This window comes from Amblyomma maculatum, chromosome 6 (assembly GCF_055883805.1).
Source record: "Amblyomma maculatum isolate TAMU_Amacu chromosome 6, ASM5588380v1, whole genome shotgun sequence".
Lineage (NCBI taxonomy): Eukaryota > Metazoa > Arthropoda > Arachnida > Ixodida > Ixodidae > Amblyomma > Amblyomma maculatum.
The window spans coordinates 30,080,640-30,102,408 of NC_139349.1; the positions used below are offsets into that span (position 1 = coordinate 30,080,640).

At 44.8% G+C, this 21,769-nt stretch overlaps 1 protein-coding gene across 3 annotated transcripts in view; it reads left to right on the forward strand.

The window, feature by feature from the left end:
• alpha-Man-IIa (alpha-mannosidase 2) overlaps positions 1 to 21,769 on the forward strand; it is a 95,785-nt gene that overhangs the window by 19,250 nt on the left and 54,766 nt on the right. For 2 of the 3 annotated variants that reach the window (XM_084606309.1, XM_084606311.1), the window contains exons 2-3: positions 18,983 to 19,162; positions 21,428 to 21,670. In XM_084606309.1, coding sequence (XP_084462435.1) covers positions 19,004 to 19,162; positions 21,428 to 21,670 — 402 coding nt within the window. In that variant the 5' untranslated portion in view covers positions 18,983 to 19,003. Of the gene's footprint in view, positions 1 to 14,054; positions 14,161 to 18,982; positions 19,163 to 21,427; positions 21,671 to 21,769 lie in introns of those variants that run through there. The other variant, XM_084606310.1, reaches the window with a different exon arrangement.

The following is a 21,769-nucleotide window of genomic DNA, read 5'->3' on the forward strand; positions in this document are numbered from 1 at the left end:
TTTTGGGGTTTAACGTCCCAAAGAGACTCAGGCTATGAGAGACGCCGTAGTGGAGAGGATTTGAAAGGCGGTAGCGCTGTGTGGTAACGAGTGCCGGCACACAGACATACTTACCTGCTCCAGGCAGTGCTAAAAGCTGCACTTCAGTTCTCATACTGCACACAACGATCGCTGCTTAAACTTCGCAGCCATGGTTCGCAGATGTGGAATAGACAGTCGGGCAAATCTGTAATGAATTACAATTAACCAGCGCGGCACAGAGTAATGACTAAGTCACAAAGAAATAGGTACCTCTAGCGCTAACTTAAGAGTTTATTTAGGAAACAGCTACAGCTATCTTGCAACTTTTCTTGCTCGTGATTATAAGTGCTGGTATCTGATTACTTTCACTATGTATCCTTCAGAGTATTATTAGGAGAAGACGTTTAGGATTGCAACCCCTTGACAGGGTCAAAGCGCGGCTTTTAATTTAGATATTTAAACACCCTTGTTGGAGTTTATATTTGTGTAATTTGGTTTCAAACATTTGTGGGAGTGTGTAAAATTGTTTTCTCGGGGCGCAGAAGTCAGCCTTTTTAATTTTATAGACATCGTGCATACAAGAAGGCAAAATTCTGTTCATTTGCTTCGTATTAAACGTGGAGGACATTTCACCGGCTTTCCGGGGCATTTGTTCGTTCCTCTCTTTACATTGACAAAGCTTTACTTCGTTAAGCAACCTACATACGGCACGGCGGATAAGTTTAATTGGCTTCTATTCGCGCGCAGCTGGCTGGAGTTAAATTGTCTGCCCTATAAGACAGAACTATAAAAATACCAAGTAGTGAACCTCGAAAGTAATTCAGTTCGCCGAAGCTTGCTTCAAATTTTCTGCATAGCTTCAGCTGTCGTATAGCGGGTGCTCAGAGTAAATAAATGCAGTAAGAATTCTTCCTGTTATCTTTGTTTTCTTGCTTTAAATCTAGTTTGACGTCAGCGCCCTTTCTTAGCTTATGCTTTTGTCACTGAGTTAAGGCTAAAGATGTCGCGAGTGACGAATTTCCTGCACATTTTCTAAGGTCGCCGAGGTCGTTCGAGCCTCCTCAGATGTATACGTCAGTCTACTACGGTACTGCCCGAATCCAAACCCGCCACTTTTGAAAGTACTTAAGAGAACACTTTGCACACCGAATGTCATCAGGAGTTGTAATATCCTACGTTTCATTAATCGAAGTGCTATTGATGGGATCAGCAACAGTGATCTGTACTTCTTCTCCATTTTATCTTTTTCTGCTACGCCGAAGCATCGTTTTGACCAAGTTCATCCATTCACTGAGATCGCCAAAAAGGGACGTAGTGAAAAAATACTCCGGACTGTGATTTACACAAGTGCACAATTCGGAATTAAAACGAATGTTAATGTACTGAGGCGAACACAGAACGTAAATGAGCTTATAGATGATACACGGCTCAGTTGCCTGTCACAGTTGTCCATCTATAGTCTTTTGACAAAGCCACAATTTCCTTCATGCTCTCATATTTCATTCATATTTGTTTTCATTTCGATGGATGGCACGCAGATTATGTCACGATATCGGGTGAACGTCTAAAGTGATGAAGCTGTATTTCGGGCCATCCGTATTTATTCTTCCTTCTCCGCCTCTCCTCCATTCCTACACACATCATATTTTGTGAACCGTACATGAGCAACGCGAGCCACACCTCTACGGCGACAATGCGTAGAAGTAGTTGCGAGATACCCGACCTATGCTCTATATGACAATGAATGTACTTTCGCTTCGAGACACTCTCAATGAGGAAGGAAAAACCTGGCCAGAGCTTGATTAAACTAATCGGGAATGAGTATCTGGCAAACTTTCAGCTACGTGTACCGTGATTGCCTGTCTTTAGAAGTGTAGATGAAATGTGCTAAAGGATCGAAAATACTACTGATCAGCCTTTGCTATAGGATTACTATTTTTTTAAGCACATTGTTTTCCCAGTAATTGTTTACTGACAGTGGAATGTTTAGTAACTCTTGTTTCTGGAAATCGCTCCGGCTGAGACACCAAAATTTGCTTGTCTACCTCTTCTGTTGAAATTTTCATTCTCTAGGACTAGGCACTACACATTTGTTTCACTCTAAAAAAAGGGATCTTGAAGATTAAGGTGCCATTAAACTTCTTTTTTTTCTCAAGAAAATGTATTTTGTCTTTGGAAACTTCCTGATAGTTTATTTAGTCTTAAGAGAATATATTAAAACTAGGCATTCGTGGTCTAATTAATGTTTTTCTTTATCAATAGTCTTGAGCAAGAAGGTGGGAGTGTTCAGATGCTTTATTTTAGTCTCCTTGTTTCACGAAAAAAATAAATTTTTAAGGTTGGCAAGCTCCTGATAGGCCATTTCTTCTATCAGAAAACACATTACACTTGGATATTAACGACTTGAAATTGCTCTTCACGGCGCAGCTCTTACTCGCCCGTTCGGAGGCTGTACCGCGTCGCCGTCGTTGCCGGTGTAACCGAGTGAAAGAGTCACGGGCCACAAGAGAATTTCTCAGAAGAAAGGAAAGAAGAGCCACGAGCTCTGCCGCCGCTCGTCTCTTCTTCTGACAAAGTCTCTTTTGCTCGCGAGAAAAATAATAGATTGCTTTGTAAACGCACATACGCACATACAGTCATGTCTCAAAATATATCGCAAAAACGCAGAAATAGCTGCGCTCAACTTTCGCATTAGGGAATAACGTAACCGTCCTTGAAAATTTTTTCCGTCCTTTTCGGAGACACATCTAGCGGAATGGAGAGAGTCTTCAGTCTTTCTCTCCATTTTTCTTAAAACAGCATTCTTAGAGATTATGTTCCTTTTTTTCTTTACGAAAAGTAGTCTAAGCACAGACGATGTTTCCCAGATATAACTCGATGCCTTTTAAATGGACATGACTGAAACATATACATAAGAAGTCAATCTGTATTTTTATGGCTGAGCAAAAATAATTGTGGTGCGCAATTTTATTGCGCTTGGAATAAAAAAAAATAATAAAGCTGTTTATCGCTGAAAGCGAGTAATTGTATTCGTGGCTGTGTAACATAACTGTTTATAATCACGTAAAAACTTTCAAGACGCTGCATCCAGCAGATTTGGTGAAAAAGTATATGTCAGTACAAAAAATAAAAGGGATTAAAAAATATATGTAACATGCAAAATGTTTATTTATTGTTTATCTCTGATGCTAGCTGCAGGCATTAACAATCATGCTAACAAATTTCACGACCTTAGCTTCTATATTACGACAATTCTAGAGCAAATTTTGCAAAACCGTTTTAAGTGTTTCATCCTAAATTTGGATGTGCACCTTCGTCTTTGGAACTATCGGGCGTCTTAAGAATATAGGTCCACTAAATTATGACTGACACGGTTGCACACGTTTTCTCATGCTATCATTTGATATCTACACAACACAAGGAGATGCTACAAAGGTCTAGAAACGCTATCCCACAAGTGCGAGTCAGTCTTTCATGCCCATCAGCCTGCCCATATACTCGCAGAGGCCGGAGCTGCAGACACTCCGACTTGAAAATGGCGAGCCTACAAAACAAAACAAAAGTGCCAGTAAATGAACTTTCGCTAATGTGCTTGGTCGCACATATATTTACTCTGTGAGCGGCATTAAAGAGGATGCATACGCTTCCCGACAAAGTGTCAGAAAGCGTCAGCTGTGTGAAGCAGTCGTTTAAATATATTGACGTCTTTTTGAATGGCGGGACGCTTGTGACCTTTCATGTAACTTTTCACTAAAGGCATTTCCCGGCCCAGCTCACATATTTGTGTTGGCTGAGGCTGGGGGCCCGTAAACTGTACGATGTCAGCGCACGGCACGTTAAACGAGCCAGGCTAGTGGAAATTATTCGGAGCTCTCCACTACGGTGTCCCTCACAGTCTGGGTCGCTTTGAGAGATTAAATCCCATAAACAATGTCTCACCTATACTTTTCACATCTCCGCTCACTGCACACGGTGGCTCAGTTGGATCCTGTGGACAGGTCCATGCCCATTCTTCTTCCTTCTTCCCTTAGTCGCAGCAACAACACAGCGCTCGGTATACACGATTTTACAAAGGGGTGAAGGGTGCTGCCATATTGGGGAGCTGGGCTGCTATCCTAGCACAGGAACGTGTTGAGGACTTCCCCACTTAACAGCCCAGTCGAAGCGATTTCCCCAAGGGTCATAAAATGGTCTATAAGACCGCAGCTCTACCGTCTTTGCTCTTTGGGGGCAAGGCCTGCCGCTGGCTTCGTCTATGACCAATAAGTCCAGACAACAGAAGGCTGGCAAAGTCATCCCAACACTGCTAGTGCTCAGCACATGCATACTGCTACGTCACAGCAACAAAGTCACAGACCTGAATGTCCTTCCCGTCCAGATGGCACAATAACTGAGACCATTATGGCTTTAAAGCAATCGTCAAAACGAACATGACCGTACACAACCATTCTTCGTTAACAGTCGCTTTTTGACTCGCACCCCTCATCCCTGCAATGTCCTGTGAGGAGGCCCCTTAGGTAAATGAGCCCCCTTTTGCAAGTCGGATTGAAAAAGCACATCTCAACAAATTGCCTTTGCCAGCAGCGTACCTTTAAAACAAAGCACAGGTGGAATTATCATTTACGGCGCTCTTGGGGTGATTGTGGAGTGAAATATTTCTAAAAACAAGTTTAACGTTCTGGACTATAAGATCAGGGGAAATCGATATGCCCTAGAAGATGCGCGGGTCGCGCTTATGCTCCAATAATGCAAAGACGAGCTGCTAACCATTGAAAGGTGAAGAGCGAACTAGCGTGTACTTCTTTAGCGCCAAACAATGCACAGCGCTCCCACAGAAAGAAAGAGATAGAGAGAAAGGAAAGAAAAAAAATGCGTTGGAAGATGAACGCCGTGCTTTGTTCTGTGTCTGCAGCGTTCGCTGCTGAGTCGGTCCCGACGCGCCTTCAATTCTCAACCGTGTTCCTATCTTGTCGTTTTTAGGCTGCATATAGTACAGCTTTAGCGTGTAGGCGTTAAATATACCACGCCCTGCTTCCGAGAACGTCGCGCCTGGTATATGTACTATGTATATATATATATATATATATATATATATATATATATATATATATATATATATATATATATATATATATATATGAAGGAAAGAAGCCAACAGTCGGCGAGGCCAAGGAAAGCGTTGGGGATGGTACTTCTATGTCTTTTTTTTATGTTTACTTGGATAAGCACAGAAATTAGTAATGTAATCTGTTTAGGGGAAAGATAATTAGACACAAAGTAGAAGAAAAAACAACGTGCCGATGGTGGGATCCGAACCCACGACCTCCGAATAACGCGTCCGGTGCTCTACCAACTGAGCTACATCGGCCGCTGTCCCCCCTGCTACTTTCTTGGGTATTTATGTTGTCTGTATACGAACCTTGAGAGTGTTCACCAGCGCCACCCTCAGCCATAGCGGCGGACGTGGGACGTCCTTTGTTACCGCCAGCGTCACGTAGAACGTGATCAAGAGCGAGGGCGAAAGCTGTGCTAGAACCCTCTTACGCTACCTATGGCTTCAAGACTGCCAGAACCGAGACCCCCGTAAGCTACAAGCAGATCAATCAAGGGGAAATGAGGGTGCTCGTTATAATACATGAAGGAAAGAAGCCAACAGTCGGCGAGGCCAAGGAAAGCGTTGGGGATGGTACTTTTATGTCTTTTTTTTATGTTTACTTGGATAAGCACAGAAATTAGTAATGTAATCTGTTTAGGGGAAAGATAATTAGACACAAAGTAGAAGAAAAAACAACGTGCCGATGGTGGGATCCGAACCCACGACCTCCGAATAACGCGTCCGGTGCTCTACCAACTGAGCTACATCGGCCGCTGTCCCCCCTGCTACTTTCTTCGGTATTTATGTTGTCTGTATGCGAACCTTGAGAGTGTTCACCAGCGCCACCCTCAGCCATAGCGGCGGACGTGGGACGTCCTTTGTTACCGCCAGCGTCACGTAGAACGTGATCAAGAGCGAGGGCGAAAGCTGTGCTAGAACCCTCTTACGCTACCTACGGCTTCAAGACTGCCAGAACCGAGACCCCCGTAAGCTACAAGCAGATCAATCAAGGGGAAATGAGGGTGCTCGTTATAATACATGAAGGAAAGAAGCCAACAGTCGGCGAGGCCAAGGAAAGCGTTGGGGATGGTACTTTTATGTCTTTTTTTTATGTTTACTTGGATAAGCACAGAAATTAGTAATGTAATCTGTTTAGGGGAAAGATAATTAGACACAAAGTAGAAGAAAAAACAACGTGCCGATGGTGGGATCCGAACCCACGACCTCCGAATAACGCGTCCGGTGCTCTACCAACTGAGCTACATCGGCCGCTGTCCCCCCTGCTACTTTCTTGGGTATTTATGTTGTCTGTATGCGAACCTTGAGAGTGTTCACCAGCGCCACCCTCAGCCATAGCGGCGGACGTGGGACGTCCTTTGTTACCGCCAGCGTCACGTAGAACGTGATCAAGAGCGAGGGCGAAAGCTGTGCTAGAACCCTCTTACGCTACCTACGGCTTCAAGACTGCCAGAACCGAGACCCCCGTAAGCTACAAGCAGATCAATCAAGGGGAAATGAGGGTGCTCGTTATAATACATGAAGGAAAGAAGCCAACAGTCGGCGAGGCCAAGGAAAGCGTTGGGGATGGTATTTTTATGTCTTTTTTTTATGTTTACTTGGATAAGCACAGAAATTAGTAATGTAATCTGTTTAGGGGAAAGATAATTAGACACAAAGTAGAAGAAAAAACAACGTGCCGATGGTGGGATATATATATATATATATATATATATAGTTGTTGTATGTACATAATTGAGGCGTAACTTTTAAGGTGCAAAAGCGGCTGATTGAGCCAGGTAAACGACAGCAAATCTTCAGCACTCCCTCCGCTGCCTCTCAAGCCAAACCAGCCCATACCTCACAGCTAGCGAAAAAGAAGAAAGGAAGCAAGCGTGCATACTGCTTTACCGAGGGCAGCTCCAAGCCGTCACTCGTTTGAAACCACGCTGTCTACGTTGTCTAGCCTAGCCTGTCTAGCCTGCTATATATATATATATATATATATATATATATATATATATATATATATATATATATATATATATATATATATATATATATATATATATATATATATATATATATATAAGGAAACAATCACGAAGTTTTCATGGAACTTAAATGTTCGTTTTTTTCCCCCACTTGAGAAACGGAGATTTTCTTTGTCAGATCTAGACAAACATCCCCTGGCTACGTGCTATATCCATATGCCACCTAGAGACGATAGTAATGTTTTAAGCTTATTCATATATACGTAGAACTGTGTTTATTCATGTCTGAGGGCAGCGAGTCCTGCAACACACGATGACATATAAAGTGTTCCATATATCGACGTTAGACAAAAGTGCTCGCAATATAAATTTTTTTGAAGCATGAATTGTGCAAGAAAAAAGAAATGAAAGCATCAAGTATCTATTTCCTGTAACAGTATGCACGAGAAACATGTGTGCCTATAGGAGGTTGTTACAGACCAGTTGCCTTTATGGACGACACAATTTTGTTACGCAGTGAATTGAACTAACAAAAAATGCGCTTTCAGCAAAATAGTCGTCGTCATCTTCATCATCATCATCAGCCTGACTATACCCACTGAAGGGCGAAGGCCTCTCCCATATTTCTCCAATTAAACCGGTTATGTGCTAGCTGCATCCACTTGACCCCTGCGAACTTCTTAACCTCATCCGCCCACCTAACTTTCTGCCGCCCCCTGCTACGCTTTCCTTCCGCTAAGGCCCACAGCAGTGCTGTGGGCCTTAGCGGTTCTAAGGCCCACAGGTGTGTGCAGTTCTAAGGCCACAACAGTGCTGTGGGCCTTAGAACTGCACTTAAAGGGTAAAAATATTTCAACATGGTCCGATATTTAAGCATTCTTCTCTGTATTATATATGGTCCCAAAAATGTAAGGGATACAAGTGCGCGGAGAAAACATTGTGTCGACCCAGTCACAGAAGCCAATCGCCTGAAACATCTGAAGATGCGTGGGTCGAGTTCATCAATTGGGGACTTTTTGTTAGGTAGACGGGTCGCGAGACAGGGCTGTAATAATTGTTTTGTTTTTTTTTTTTTATTCTTGAGAACATGCATATCGTAAAACCTAGTGTCTAATAGTATAAGCAAGCTTTGCTGTGACTTTGGGACCTCAATTCCTGCATTTTTATAGTAGTCTTGCACTTCCGAGCTGACCGGAATATAAATTACATGCAAATGCATTGTGCTTCAACTAATTGCTGCAAAGAAACGATTAATGAAACTACTATGTCTATAGTTCATGCTGGATTATCCGGCAAAAAAAAAAAAAAAAAAAAAAGCATGCACTGAGCCTCGTACAGCATACTATCTCCTATATCCGAAAATAACAGACTGCTCTGCTCTAGGCCCAAGATTTTTCGTTGCAGCAGTTCTGAACTGCCTGCAAGAAGTGGAAATAAATCAATATAATCCGCGTTATGCACGGACGGGGTGCACGATAATGCCAAAGAGTCTGATATAATGTATTCAAGACGGCACATGCATAACGAAAGCACTGCGAGGAGGGTTGAGGGGAGGGATTTATTGATAGGTGGGCCTAGGGCTAAATGATCAAATTAAACGCCTTCGTTATAAAGTATTCTTGTGACAGAATTAATTATTTTAAAATATGACTTCAAGAGAAGATTATTACATCATGCATGTTCATTTTAATGTCCCGTGCGGAGTAGATTCTGGCACGTCTGCTGATTTATATCTTGGTTCATTTTTTCTTTTTCTTTTTTTGCTCATGGCGGAAAGTTCGAGACTTACTTGCTCTTGCGTTGTGACAGAGACCATGAATATGTTCATGCACTAATGACTCGAACAAAGGTAATATTGAAGTCTTCTTACCTGCTCCGTGATCTGAAAAAATTGTTTAACAATGAACTTTAATCTTTTCAAATTTAATCATAGTCTCGTGCACGATAATTTAGCGTGCGACGATTTTAAAGTGCAGCCTGATCTCACCTAACATAGTCAGAATGTAATATCTTTGATCGTCAGACTCAGCGTCTACATTAAAATGCGCGTCTGTCGTTTCGCAGCGTTAAAAAAATAAAAGCATCAGTTCTGCAGAATGAGTGCTGAAGTTAGAGCCGCATAATAATCCGGAACCCTCAGCTACTGCTTCTCTCATCGCGCATGCGTACCATAGCACGTGCCTTTATAGAAGTGCTGCCCTATCACGCAGCAAATTCTTCAAGAAACGTGTACCAACCTAAACAGCCACCGAAACTGACCGCTTTGTTTAAATCAGCTAACACGTATAGCGACTAAATAATTTCAATGTTTTTCGCGCTTCACATTGCGAGTTATTTTTAGTTTTAACGCGACAACGTTAACGGCTTTGTTATGCACGTCAGCATTGTAGAAATCGTCGAGAGCGACAAATCCCTAGCATGTCATTATAGCATGCAGTAGCTGGCAGGTGACATGGCTGTGCTTTGACTGGTCTGCGGGTTGTGACGTCACGGAGCCATGCAAACTCGGGTAGCTCCAGACTTGGTAACCCAAGGCCATTCAAGAACATTTGCGTGGCTTGGTTAAAGCGAGGCTTTATATTGTTACGGACGGGCAACGACGAAGAAGCGGGCAGTGGCGCGGGCAGGAGCGCTCGCGCTAGGCCCGCTAACATTTCATTAAACGTCATCTACCGTCGCCATCGGTCATGTTCTGTCGTCTTTCTTCATCGGTTTGCCGCATCGTAACAATAACTACGTCGAGTGGTCTTTTACATAATGTCATAGCTGACAACGCTAACGAGCATGTGTGAGATAACGGAGGTGTGCGCGCGCGAAACCGCGCATGTGTCCTTATCGCGATATGCGCATGCATGTGCACTCCTTGGCTATCGACCTTCTGATAGTCCTTACTGCTTTAAAAGGCTGCCTGTACGGGCGCTCAGTATGTAGCTTACTTGCAGGCCTCCAAGAAGCACCAATAAACGTCACTTGGATGCTATATGTCTACGCCGCCGAGTTCCTGGACGTCAAATATGAGACGAGGCAAAAAGAGATTATTATTTATTCAAGTAGCAAAGTGCACATAAAGAGAATGAGGATCCGCAAGGGATTTCGCCAGCAGACGGGGGCCATTAATGCGGTCGAGGAGCTTAGGTGTCCTGAGTGCTTTTTATTTCGTCATGTATTCTATGTGTATGTTTAAATAAACTTACGTCATAAGGCAATGATTACTCTTGAAATCATAGAGGTCTGAATCAGAAATCAGAGTCCGCTGATGTTAACGCTGATCGCGTTCGTCGTATTCGAAGTTCGTCGCAAATGGATTTGCCCTATTACAGGAAAAGACAATGTAGGACAAAATTGCTGTTTACTTCGAAAAGCACGCTCGCACGTTCCTTTATTCAAAGTAAGCCGTGTGCCAAGTCTTTTCTCAAACTTGGTCATATGATCCTGGCCGAGACCTGATTTGGGGACGAATCGTTGACGGCTACTGGCGGAAAGTATAGAACTTCGTATTCGAACCTCGGCAAACTTGTAATGGTTCAGTGACGAAGCTACCACAATGCGTGTCCACACAGAACGCTCAGTGCGAGCTACCTTTACGTTACAAGGGAGGTTCACCGTTCCAATTAGGGTGCACCTTCCAGCAGCTATACCAGGATTTCGACGCAACATTTGTGTGGAAAGTATGTCCATTTAGACCTAAACCTAGGGGGAAACAAGCAATTTAGCACTTTTCCCGAAAACCATGAGCTAACGTGTGATCCTAGCTTTCATTAATTAGTGTGCACTTCCCGCTACGCACTATAGTGCTATAGAGTGATGGGACTGTCTGCGGTCTGAGCGCCGTCTGTTATGGCAGCAGCGCAGCAGGCAGAGAAATCCGATTGTGGCGAGCGACCTTTCGCTTTCGTGCACGTAAGCAGTCCTAAGTGTCTTGGCAAAGTTTTCACTGCTTCTCTTTTTTTATTTTATTTTTTTTTTATTTTTCATGTTTTGCAAAAAAGGGTACCACTCTTCCAGAAGACTATCTTTGATCGTGCTGTTTGGAAAGGCCTTTTTTCGACCTCAGAGATATAGTTTAAGGGGCTCTTCGTTCGTTATAACGGATTGATGCTGTCATGGTTATTCGTTTTATCTGAGACGTAGTGCTATATCCCCAATACATATTTAGGCAGTAGTTTCATCATTGTTCGCAATAAGTGAGAGTTCGTCACAGCTGCAGGAGTTATTAGTGGACTGTGTATCTCATGAAAAAAATTCGGATCTGAGAAATACATTTTGATAAACTTTGACGCACCGAAGTTTCGCTCACATATATTGCTCGAAAAGATTTAGTTTCAATAATGCGCAGTGTTGCAGTGCTCATCCTGGGTACGTAGGTTTCCCTCTCTCACAGAGCTGTGCGCCATTGACGAAAAGTTAGGCCCATGAGCATGCGTACGCAGCAAAATCGACGGAGCTCGCTCGCTATATATATGAGCACACCTGGTGCGCACCATTCAAACGGAAGTGAAATCTGAACAAAAACAGAAAAACATATCTCGCTATTTTCCTCGTGCATGTATGCCACGACGACGCCCTAGCTCGTCCGATGGCCCTGCACCTCGGCTTTCCACGTGTTGATAAATAGGTGGAGGCCGGTATTCCAAGCTTTTATCTCTGTATAGATCCGTGCAGCGCAACAGTTTGCCACGCACTGTTTGAAACAGTCGGAGCATATTTCCAATATGGTTGAATTGGCGATAACGTTTACAAATTTCCTTGCGCGATCTCCACCGTTCATTTTTTTCTGGACATAATGAATTCGTACTCATCAGTAACCATATAAGGAACTCCCGCTGGAATACGAAAGGAAGGAAAAAGCGAATTCATCCAAGAAATGCACAATGTGAGATGAGGCAATAGGCAGATTTAGCAGAACAGAGGCGTGCTACTGTGGACGCATACCGATTTACCGGACCTCTACCACGCAAGCGCAGTAGCGCTATCCAATGCGCGTGCGCAGGAGTGGTCCGTCAAACCGGTTTACACCTGCCCTAGTATGTCTCCGGCAAGCAAAATTTCTCTATATAGCAGTTGCACTACCTCCCGTAGCGGAATCGCAAGAAAACTTCCACACATAATGTGTCAAAAGCTCGTTTTCCTTAGCACACAGGTCACTGCTACTCCCGTCAACTCGTCATGTCCACAACATGGACCTGAGCGGTTTCATTAAACGTTTTCCGACCACTCATCTCCTTTATCCCTCTCCTTCTCTTTCCGGCTGCCACTGTTTTGTTTTCATTTTTGTCGCTTCAACATTCAGTGCTCTCGCGTCCATGGCCGTCGTAGCACGACATGCCGACAAGCGTGCTTGCACGTGCTCACACAACTAAGGTTGTGCTTTAGAGCGCAAGTGTGCACACTTCCGCTTCTCTTGTTCTGAACCAAAAACAAAGGCTATTCGCGCCCGCGTACCGCCGCGACTCAACACGGGAAATGAGAGTTCACACCTGGATAGAAACAAACAAACAAACAAAGGCTAAGGTAAAACGCGTCAGCCTCAAAGCACAAACTGTGAGGCAAGCTCTCATCAACAAGTAATTCATTTAACCCATCCTTCCACATATGCCGGATCTTTTTTTTTTTTTTTTTTTTTCATCTGTTTACAGAGTAGACGAGGTGCATAGCGCTTCTCAGAGTCGTTCCTTCGCAGCAGTTATGGTTAATTTATTTCTCTTTATTAACGTTCCATCTGACGGTAGCCCCTCCGCCCGACCCGGAACCGGCAGGCGCCTATTAACGTTCGCTAACGCCGACAGCTGTTGCAGCGAATCGGCGCTGTTTATTAGACGCTACTCCGAGCTGCCGGTCGGACCTATAGCGACTCGAAGGACTGTTCCCTCCGAACGGTGAGATTTACTGTTCCTTAGACGGAAATGACTGCTCCATTTTCCATAACAGGCGCGATGTTGCTGGGCCAGATAAGTCGCACAGGAGGAGTTTCTTAAAGGGCAACTCCGGGGGTTTTTTGACATTCGAATATTGTAGTGAAACTTTTACCACAGGTTCTTCTCTCCGTCCTGGCGCATTCTACAAAATTTGGGTGCCGTACGATAATCCGTTCAGGCGCAATACGGCTTTAAAATATGCCGTTTTCATGGCTTAAGTTGAGAGTATTTCTGCGGGCAACACTGAGTTTCTGACGTCACAAACAGTATACAGGCGTTAATGTCCACTTCCCGCGTGATTATGAAATTGTGAGGCTTATATTGAACTACCTCAGACATTTTATGCAGTGCGTCATGATTTCCATACTTTATTTTCACCATCCAACGCACGTACGAGTGTTTTTCTAATACTGAGTGTGACGTCACCGTTTCGTCAAATGTGACGTCGTTTCTGGCCGTGAAAGCAGTTTCGGTTTCGATTTGCTGTTTTTCTTTTTTAAAAATACTTCTAATTGGAATTTTGGAAAACGGTTTTTTGTGTTGGAGTCAGGACGTGCCGAGGAATGTAATTCAATTAAAAGCACAAAATGATGAAAAAACCACCGGAGTTGCCCTTTAATGCACAAGCACACACATTCTTGGATTTCGCTGGGTTGGTTCTTAACCCTCTTTCGAATAACCGCGCTCCCAAATTAACTGCATTGGGCCGCTGCGCTATACATATAGGAAGCCTACTCCTTAATGAGCCAAGCTGACCTCACCAACTCACGTGCACTCACGCAGAGCTTAAAATGTCGTCGTCTTCATCTCTTTTAACAACGTTGTACTAAAGGCCTTAATAAAGCCTCCTACATATAGCCTAAACCCCTTGTTATATATACCTAGATAAACATGGCACGAGAAAGCAAAGCAAAGGTGAACGAAGCAGTGCGTAGCAAAACTATAGTGCTAAATACTACTTTTCATATATATACGTACATCCATGCTTATCCAAGCTAACCGCCACTTCATTTTTTTTTTTTTTTTGCGGATAAAACAGGTATAAAACACGTGTGAGCCTCAAAACACGAATTGTGGAGGCAAGCTTTCATCAACAAGTAATAATTAACCCAAGCTCTCCATATATGCCAAAGGAAACGTGAGTTTGAATGGCAATTCCACAAGGTCTCTAGAAAACAATAATTCCGTGCGGGTGTATTATATGGTTTTCTCAGTAGAAACGAGGTCTCATTTTACTGTGCGATTTTGTTTTTGTTTGTTTGTTTTTTGCGGTTTTTGAAATTGACGATTTAGCACTGATGGGAAAGCGATACATTCGCGTTTGTTGTTGTTGTTGTTCTCTAAGCACATACCCACATAGGGGGCATGTTTTGAAGGATAGTTCGCCTTTTTTGTCATCTCCTTCTTCAATCCGTCTTCGCTTCATTGTGTTCTCCGAAGTTTTCGCCTTGTACAGCCAAAGAACACGGTTGGAGTTTAAGCATAGCGCTTGAGCCTAGTGATAGAGCGAAAGCTGTGTGTTGCAGCGATAGCCTCTGTAACACCGCCTTTTCAATCCGCGGTCTACTCATAATTTTTCTTATAATTGGTTTACATATAAGGAAAGGCGCACTATTTGTCACACGTTCTGTGGGCACCTGAACCGTGCCGTAAGGGATGGCAGAAAGGTGGAGTGAAAATAGAAATTAAGAAGCTGAGTGGAGGGCTGCGTAGTATTTTCGACCACCTGGGAATCTTTAACATGTGCCGTAGTGAAGGGCTGCAGAGTAATTTCGACCACCTGGGGGTCTTTAACGTGCACTGACATGGCAGGTATTGAGAGGAAGTGGTGGTGAAGGATGACAGTTCCTGGTCCACCGGGGCTAGGACAGTAGGTCAACGCCGCTTTCGGCGGGCGTTAGCCAACCACCGAATTTTATCTGTTGTAGACGTCATTGCACCCGCCAGCGCTTCGGTGGTGATGGACGACGGCTGTTGTTGCGGCACGCGTCTTTCTCTCCATCTTCTTATTTCTTTCTTCTCTATTTTCTCTTCTGTCCGCACGAGGCAGCGGAGGTGGCTCAGCTACAGAGCAAGTAGCAGGCCCGTGCATTTTCTTTTACTTCTTCCTACAGCCACAACTGACATCGCACAACGCACGGAAGCCTCTTCGGTTCTCAATAACCTCCTTGGTTCTCCCTCACCGAAACGCAGCCGCCGGCGGTTGAGACCGAGCCCGAGTGCTAATAATAATAATAATAATAATAATAATAATAATAATAATAATAATAATAATAATAATAATAATAATAATAATAATAATAATAATAATAGGTACACAGGAAAGGAAAGGCGCACTATCTGTCAAACTTGTTCTGTGGACACATGAACCGCCCCGTAAGGGAAGGGAGGAAGGTGGGCGTGAAAGCGGAAAGAGAGAAAGGGGTGCTGTAGTGAAGGGCTCCGGAGTAATTTCGACCATCTGGGGATCTTGAACGTGCACTGATATCGCACAGCACACGGACGCGCAGCCCGGGCCCTCCCGGGCTGCGCGTCCAATATCATAGTAGACAACAGGTTGAAGCCATGGGGCATTCATCCAATTTCGACCCGTCGCTGTCTCATAGGGTAGGGCGCTTGGCTACTGCAGACGACACATAAAAGGTCCCCGTACGGTGTGCAATATGTCAGCGCGAAAATCACCGAGCGCCCTGCACTGTCCATCTTCCTCCTTTCATTCCTTCCTTCATCCCATTACCCTACGAGACATTTGAATGGTCCACTGGGAATGAGAGACAGCAGATGTGCTCTTTCCTCAAAACAATGTCTTCGTTTTTTTTTTGTTTTATTGCGAAAGCAATAATAATAATATAATAATTGGTTCACAGGAAGGGAAAGGCGCCGTATACTACTTTCACTTTTCAGCCCTTCGCGTAGCGAGGCTAAAGCTATCATTGACCTTTAGCGTGACCTTTGGAGCGCCGCCAAGCACAGCTGCGCAAAAACGGGCCCCAACTCGCGCCGTCAACTCGCGAGGCGGTAGCTACCAACCGCGGCCTAACTCCCGCTCCTTCCACGAGAGGCGCTACAGCCGGAGTGACGTCATAATAATAATAATAATTATAATCTAACTCCCGCTTCTCCCACGAGAGGCACTACAGCCGGAGTGACGTCATCCCATCTGCCGCTAAAACAGGGGCTCCAACTCGCGCGCTGGGGCAGGTAAGTCACCGCCGCTAGCGGCGAGGGCTATCCTGCCACCGAATTTTTATCTATTGTAGGCCGTCATTGCACCCGTCATCGCTTCGGTGGTGGACGACGGCTGAATTGTTGCGGCGCACGTCTTTCTTTCCCTCTTTCTTTTCTTTCTTCTCTATTTTCTCTTCTGTCTCGGTGCAGTGGTAAAACGCCCGACTACTGTGCCGGAGTACCCGGGTTCGAACCCGACCTCGGCGGCTGCGTTTCGATGGAGGCGAAACGAAGAGGCGTCCGTGTGCTGTGCGATGTCAGCGCACGTTAAAGATCCCCAGGTGGTCGAAATTATTCCGTAGCCCTCCACTACGGCTCCTCCTTCTCTCTTTCCGCTTTCACTCCCGCCTTTCTCCCTTCCTTACGGCGCGGTTCAGGTGTCCACAGCAAACAAGTGAGACAGTTACCGCGCATTTCCCTTCCTATAAATGAATCAGTTCTCTTCTGTCTGCACGAGGCAGCGGAGGTGGCTCAGCTACTGAGCCAGTAGCAGGCCCGAGCATTTTCTTTTCCTTCTTCCTACAGCCACAACAACAACAACCGTCTGCTCGCGAGGCGGTAGCTACCAGCCGCGGCCTAACTCTTGCTCCCTCCGTGAGGGAGCGCTACAGCCGGAGTGACGTCATCCCTGAGACTGTTGTGAGACCGTTTAGAACGACGTTTGGGACGCCAGTTCGGATACGCGCTTACACACCCAGAGTTAAGCCCAACGTTGATCTACGGCCGGGCGAGCTGCATTTGTGCCACATGCTCCTAAAGCTAAGAAGAATTATGGGGCTGCAGCCGCAGCTACCGCCGGGGGTGCAACGTTGGATACTATAGGAGGTGGTCTAGCGGCAGGTGGAACCAACGCAGTCTCCAGGAATGCTTTCATTTCTGTTGGCGTAAAGAATGCCGTTGCAGCCGGTGCCAGAGCGGCAGTTGTACATTTTGTCTTAACCTCACCCACAACAAAGTATATCGTTGCAGCCACGGCACTCCTTGCCTCGCTACTAGTTATACATAGAATAACCAGGTAGCACCCCGCAATAAACAATAGTTGAACCATATGCCGTGGCCAGAGTGAATCACTGCATAACCATAGGCATTATAACCACAAGAACCACAACCAGCTACACCACCAGCTGAACCTAGGCGTAGCCATAACTATTTCTTTCGCAATTACCAGGCTTAAAGCAACTGCCAATTTTTTTTAAGTGATACATACTTTATTGCGATACCGTTAAAGGTCAAATTCTCCACAAAATACTGCGTTGGTGTTGAGAAAAATGCCAGTTATGGCTGTGGCATGTGGTAATTGGCTGGTGAAGTGGCCGTACAGTGTTTGGTCGTCGGGTTGGGGGATGCCACTAGGCCACATACATCGCCTTTGAGGTGGGAGGGCGAGATGGGAATCCAGACTATCAGGACCGTTGGACCTCAACGCTCGCTGCATGCCGTTTGGCCACGCCGGCACGTTCACACGGCGTGGTTAAACCGGGGCTGTATATATATCGGCTAGTATTTCAAATGATGTGGTAGATTACGATTGTGTATACTATAAGTGTACGCGAATTACCAGAGGCGCAAATAAAAGACCACTGTTTAAGAGACTTACAAAGTGCATGTACGCGAACAAGTATCGGCGAGGGGAGCCGGCAAGACCCCCCGGAAGATCTACGTCGCCACTGGTAGGAGCTGGGTCAGCCTGGCGGCTGCTGGTGGGTGAAGTTTTTGGATGGTGAAGGGGCCCGTGTCTCCTCCCGTAGGCTGGGGTATAGCGTTCTAGAATTGCTGGGGTATAGTGCTCTAGAATATTCTAGAGCACTATAGCTAGGGTGACTGGCTTCACGTCAACAGGCGCCATATTTCCGGCGTTTTGCAGCTACTGTCGAAAAGTAATACATGGCTCCGTAAAACAAAAAAAATACATAAATAAACATGACGACTGCATGGACTTATGTTGAAAGCTAGGACACTTTCGGCAGTCTCCAGACGCGGAATATTCGCTTCTGGTACCTGCGTACGCTGTGTAAAGATTCCGTTTTTACGTGTTTTTTTTTTTTTTGTTATTTTAGTCTATATCCTATTATATGGCTTTTTTGTAAAGTATGGCTTTCTTCTTATTGTCCTTATACCCGTCTTCATTCTGCACCTGCTATCACATCTTTCGTTTCAATGTTTTCGCATTTCCGCAACACGCACACGCCGAAGAAATTTAGAACAGCGTTAAGTCGAGCAATGCAAGACATACTGAATCGGGCCGCTGCAACCTGTTTCCCGCTAGCGAAACCGAAACACTCCGCCAGCCAGCTCAGATGGCGCACTCAGCGGAAAAATGTGGAAGGGCAGAGCTCACCCTCTCCACATTGACTCCCCTTCGCATGCGGCTTCATTCTTTTTGTGTATTATGCTCATTTCCTTGCCTCTACGTTGTGCGTGTGCGTGAGTGTTTGTCGATGCATGTGTAGGTGGTTCTGTGCGGTGGCCCGTACCGTCCGTCAAAAACAGTGCGAGACGGTTACTGAAAAAAGATGGCTGGTGTGTTGTTTGCACGACCGGCGTGACTTCGCGCCGTAATGAACCTGCTCTTAACGGTTCCATTACAATAGCAGCTGAGTGTACGGCGTGCTGCGGTGGTCGCGCCGCTCGTTTGGGGACGGTGCTGCTATGGTTGCGTTTAGCGGCTCTTTATTTAACTTTGGCGGCTGTCAACGTAAGCGGCACTCTAATTTGTTTTCGGAACGACCCAGCGACAGCATGACACGGGCGCTATGATACGCCTGCGGTTCGGCACTACCATCTTACAAGTCCGAAGATCGGCGGCCTGCATCGGTGCCGCCTGTGTCCTCGTGAGCTTCGCAGCCGTCTACATCTACTTCAGCAGGCTCCTTCCAAGCTCCACTAGTCTGGCGGGATGGCCTACAGGCAAGGTACGAATGCTTTTATTTCCTTGTAGTAATAGTCACTGTTGCCGCAGCACATCGAACCTAGTGGCCTAGAAAATGGGATGCGCTCGTTTCTAGGCCCCGTAGTAATCATTCACCTTTGATCCCGGTCTTCCGACCGCGAGCACCACTTTTGTATCGCACGTATACAACGCGTCTGCTAGACAGAGCGTTGTATGACTGGATATTCGTGCCACTAGAGCTGGTTGCGATTGAGTAAAAACAGGCCTTGCAATGCGAAGCAATACTGGCATTGCTGCGAGAAGATGCGAAATTAAATCGCAGGAAAACGTTGTATTGGATTGACAAGGCCCGTTATTTGATATGCCGCCATACTAGAGTCGAAAAAAAGCTTATAATTGCTTCATTCTTTCATAGTGCTGCATGTTTCGGGTGCTTTACCTGCAGATGGACGTTAGATTTACAAAGTATAGTTTAGCATTGCGCTTTCAAAGTATTATACAAACGTGAAAGGATTCTACATCAATGGAATGGCCAGGTTTTACAAACGGAAATAAAAACACCATTAGTACCACTACAGTAACGGTGTTCACCTGGCCTGGGCCAACCCACATTAAGCACGACGTGCATACAGCAGTCTGTCAGCGAGTCTCTGCAGCCTGAAAAGAATCTCAGCCGCTACTTAATAACTCTATCTACATTATTCACTCTTACGCAGAGTCTCGATCATCCATCAAAGTGACAGCAAGAAAAAAAAAAAAAAACAAAAAAAAAAAAAAAGAAAACGGAGCGGTCAGCTTGCCTGCCACCTGTTTATTTGCTACACAGCTGCTGGACGACCCATGCCATTGTCAGCCTTTTCCATTGATTTGCAAGCGTGCACAGAACCTGAGTGCTAATGTTTGCTGCTACAAAAGCAAAAATGTACTTGTGATGCATTTTTCTCTACCTTTTTGTGAATTTGAGGTACACTTAGTGCCAAAAATTAAGTAAATTGTTGAGGCATTCTTAGCACTATTATTTAACAAGTACTTGTTTTTATTTTTTTTACATCCTTTCTCTCAATATTTTTGTACAAACGCAAGTAGCTTGCATATATTTATTTTTCCTCATCTCCTACATGATCACTGCTTACAAATTCCCATTGTATTTGCACATAACATTATTGTTTCTTCTGTGCCAAGATGGGAGTTGTTGCTGCTTGCAGAGGTGGAAGCGCTGCTCCATTCTGCTCCAAACTGCTTTCCCTGCTCCATCCTGCTCCAAAATGCATTACTGCTCCAAACCTTAATGTTTTGCCATCAAATTTAGCAGAACCTGGTTTTACCGCTCAGTGGACCTAGGAAACTTTTCTGTCGGCAATGAACTACGAGGTTTTCTAATGATTCTGCTGTGAAAACAAGTGCATACTTCACCATCGAGCCTCTTAGTTAAGAACCAATGTGCCAAACCAACATGAGGCAAAAGCACACTTGAAGCGTTACAGGGCGATGCCACGAAGGTGCAAATCTCTCTAAATTTTCTCAAGAGTGTTGGAAAGCCATACAGGGCATATCGTTAACGTGTTGAACTTAAGGTAGCCTCAGCACTGCTAAATAAATAAAAAAAAACAACAACAGAAAAACATGAGGAGCCACTGGCAGAACCTTACGAAGTAAATAATCTAAAGAGCAGAAAAGACTACCCATGAATGCGGTCAATCCTTCTTGCAGGGAGCAGTGACCAGTGCTCAGGAATTTATTGACGCAAGCACAGGAACGAAAAGAATGTGTACAAGATAGCATAAATGTGCTGCTCTTTGATGTGAATTGCAAACTAGTGGTGCTTAAGTGCATCAAAGTAGTTTGGTAAACTCCACGTTTCGATCTATCAAGTGGTTAAAAGCTTTCAATCAGACTTGATTTTTGGACCTGAAACGTGGAAAAAAATCATTTCATTTGCTAGTGTTGTTCCAAATTATTGTTCAGGTCAGCTGTGATATTTTAAGCATCCGTACAGGTTTTGGTTGTTCATCTTGCCTTATCAGAGATGCATGCACAGTCAAACCGAGGATTGCACTTATAAAAAAAAGGAATCAGAATGGATTTTTTGTATGTCCTGAATATATATTTGCAATCATTAAAAGCGTTCGATCCTAAAAACATGCTCCAAAACATAGTTAGCATGCTTCAAAACTCTTGTTTTACTGCTCCAAAGTTGCTCCAAAATGGTTGCAAGTGTTAAGTTATGCCTTGGTTTACTGACTGCATTATCTCACTAACCTGTGGCTTAAAACTTGTCAAATTGCAGATGGACATGGCTGCCTTGGAGCAGCGGCTCCAGCGGCTGGAACGCGAGCTGCGCAACAACCATGCGATGCTGACCCAAATCCGGGACACTGTGCGCAATTTCCTCAGTGCAGGCACCGGTGTAGGCTGGAAGGGCATTCCCAAAGCGCCCCCAGCCCTGCAGAATGTCTCGCGGACAGCCATCATGCTTTCACCAGCGGACTGCGCCTTCTGCAGCTCTCCACCAGCCAGCACAGATTACAATGTAGGTGCTCATCTTCTGCAGTGTACTGTTTAAAATAATAGTAAATAATAAGTAGTAAGTCTCTTCAAGAGGCTTCCTCAGTTTTTCTGCACCGCTGAC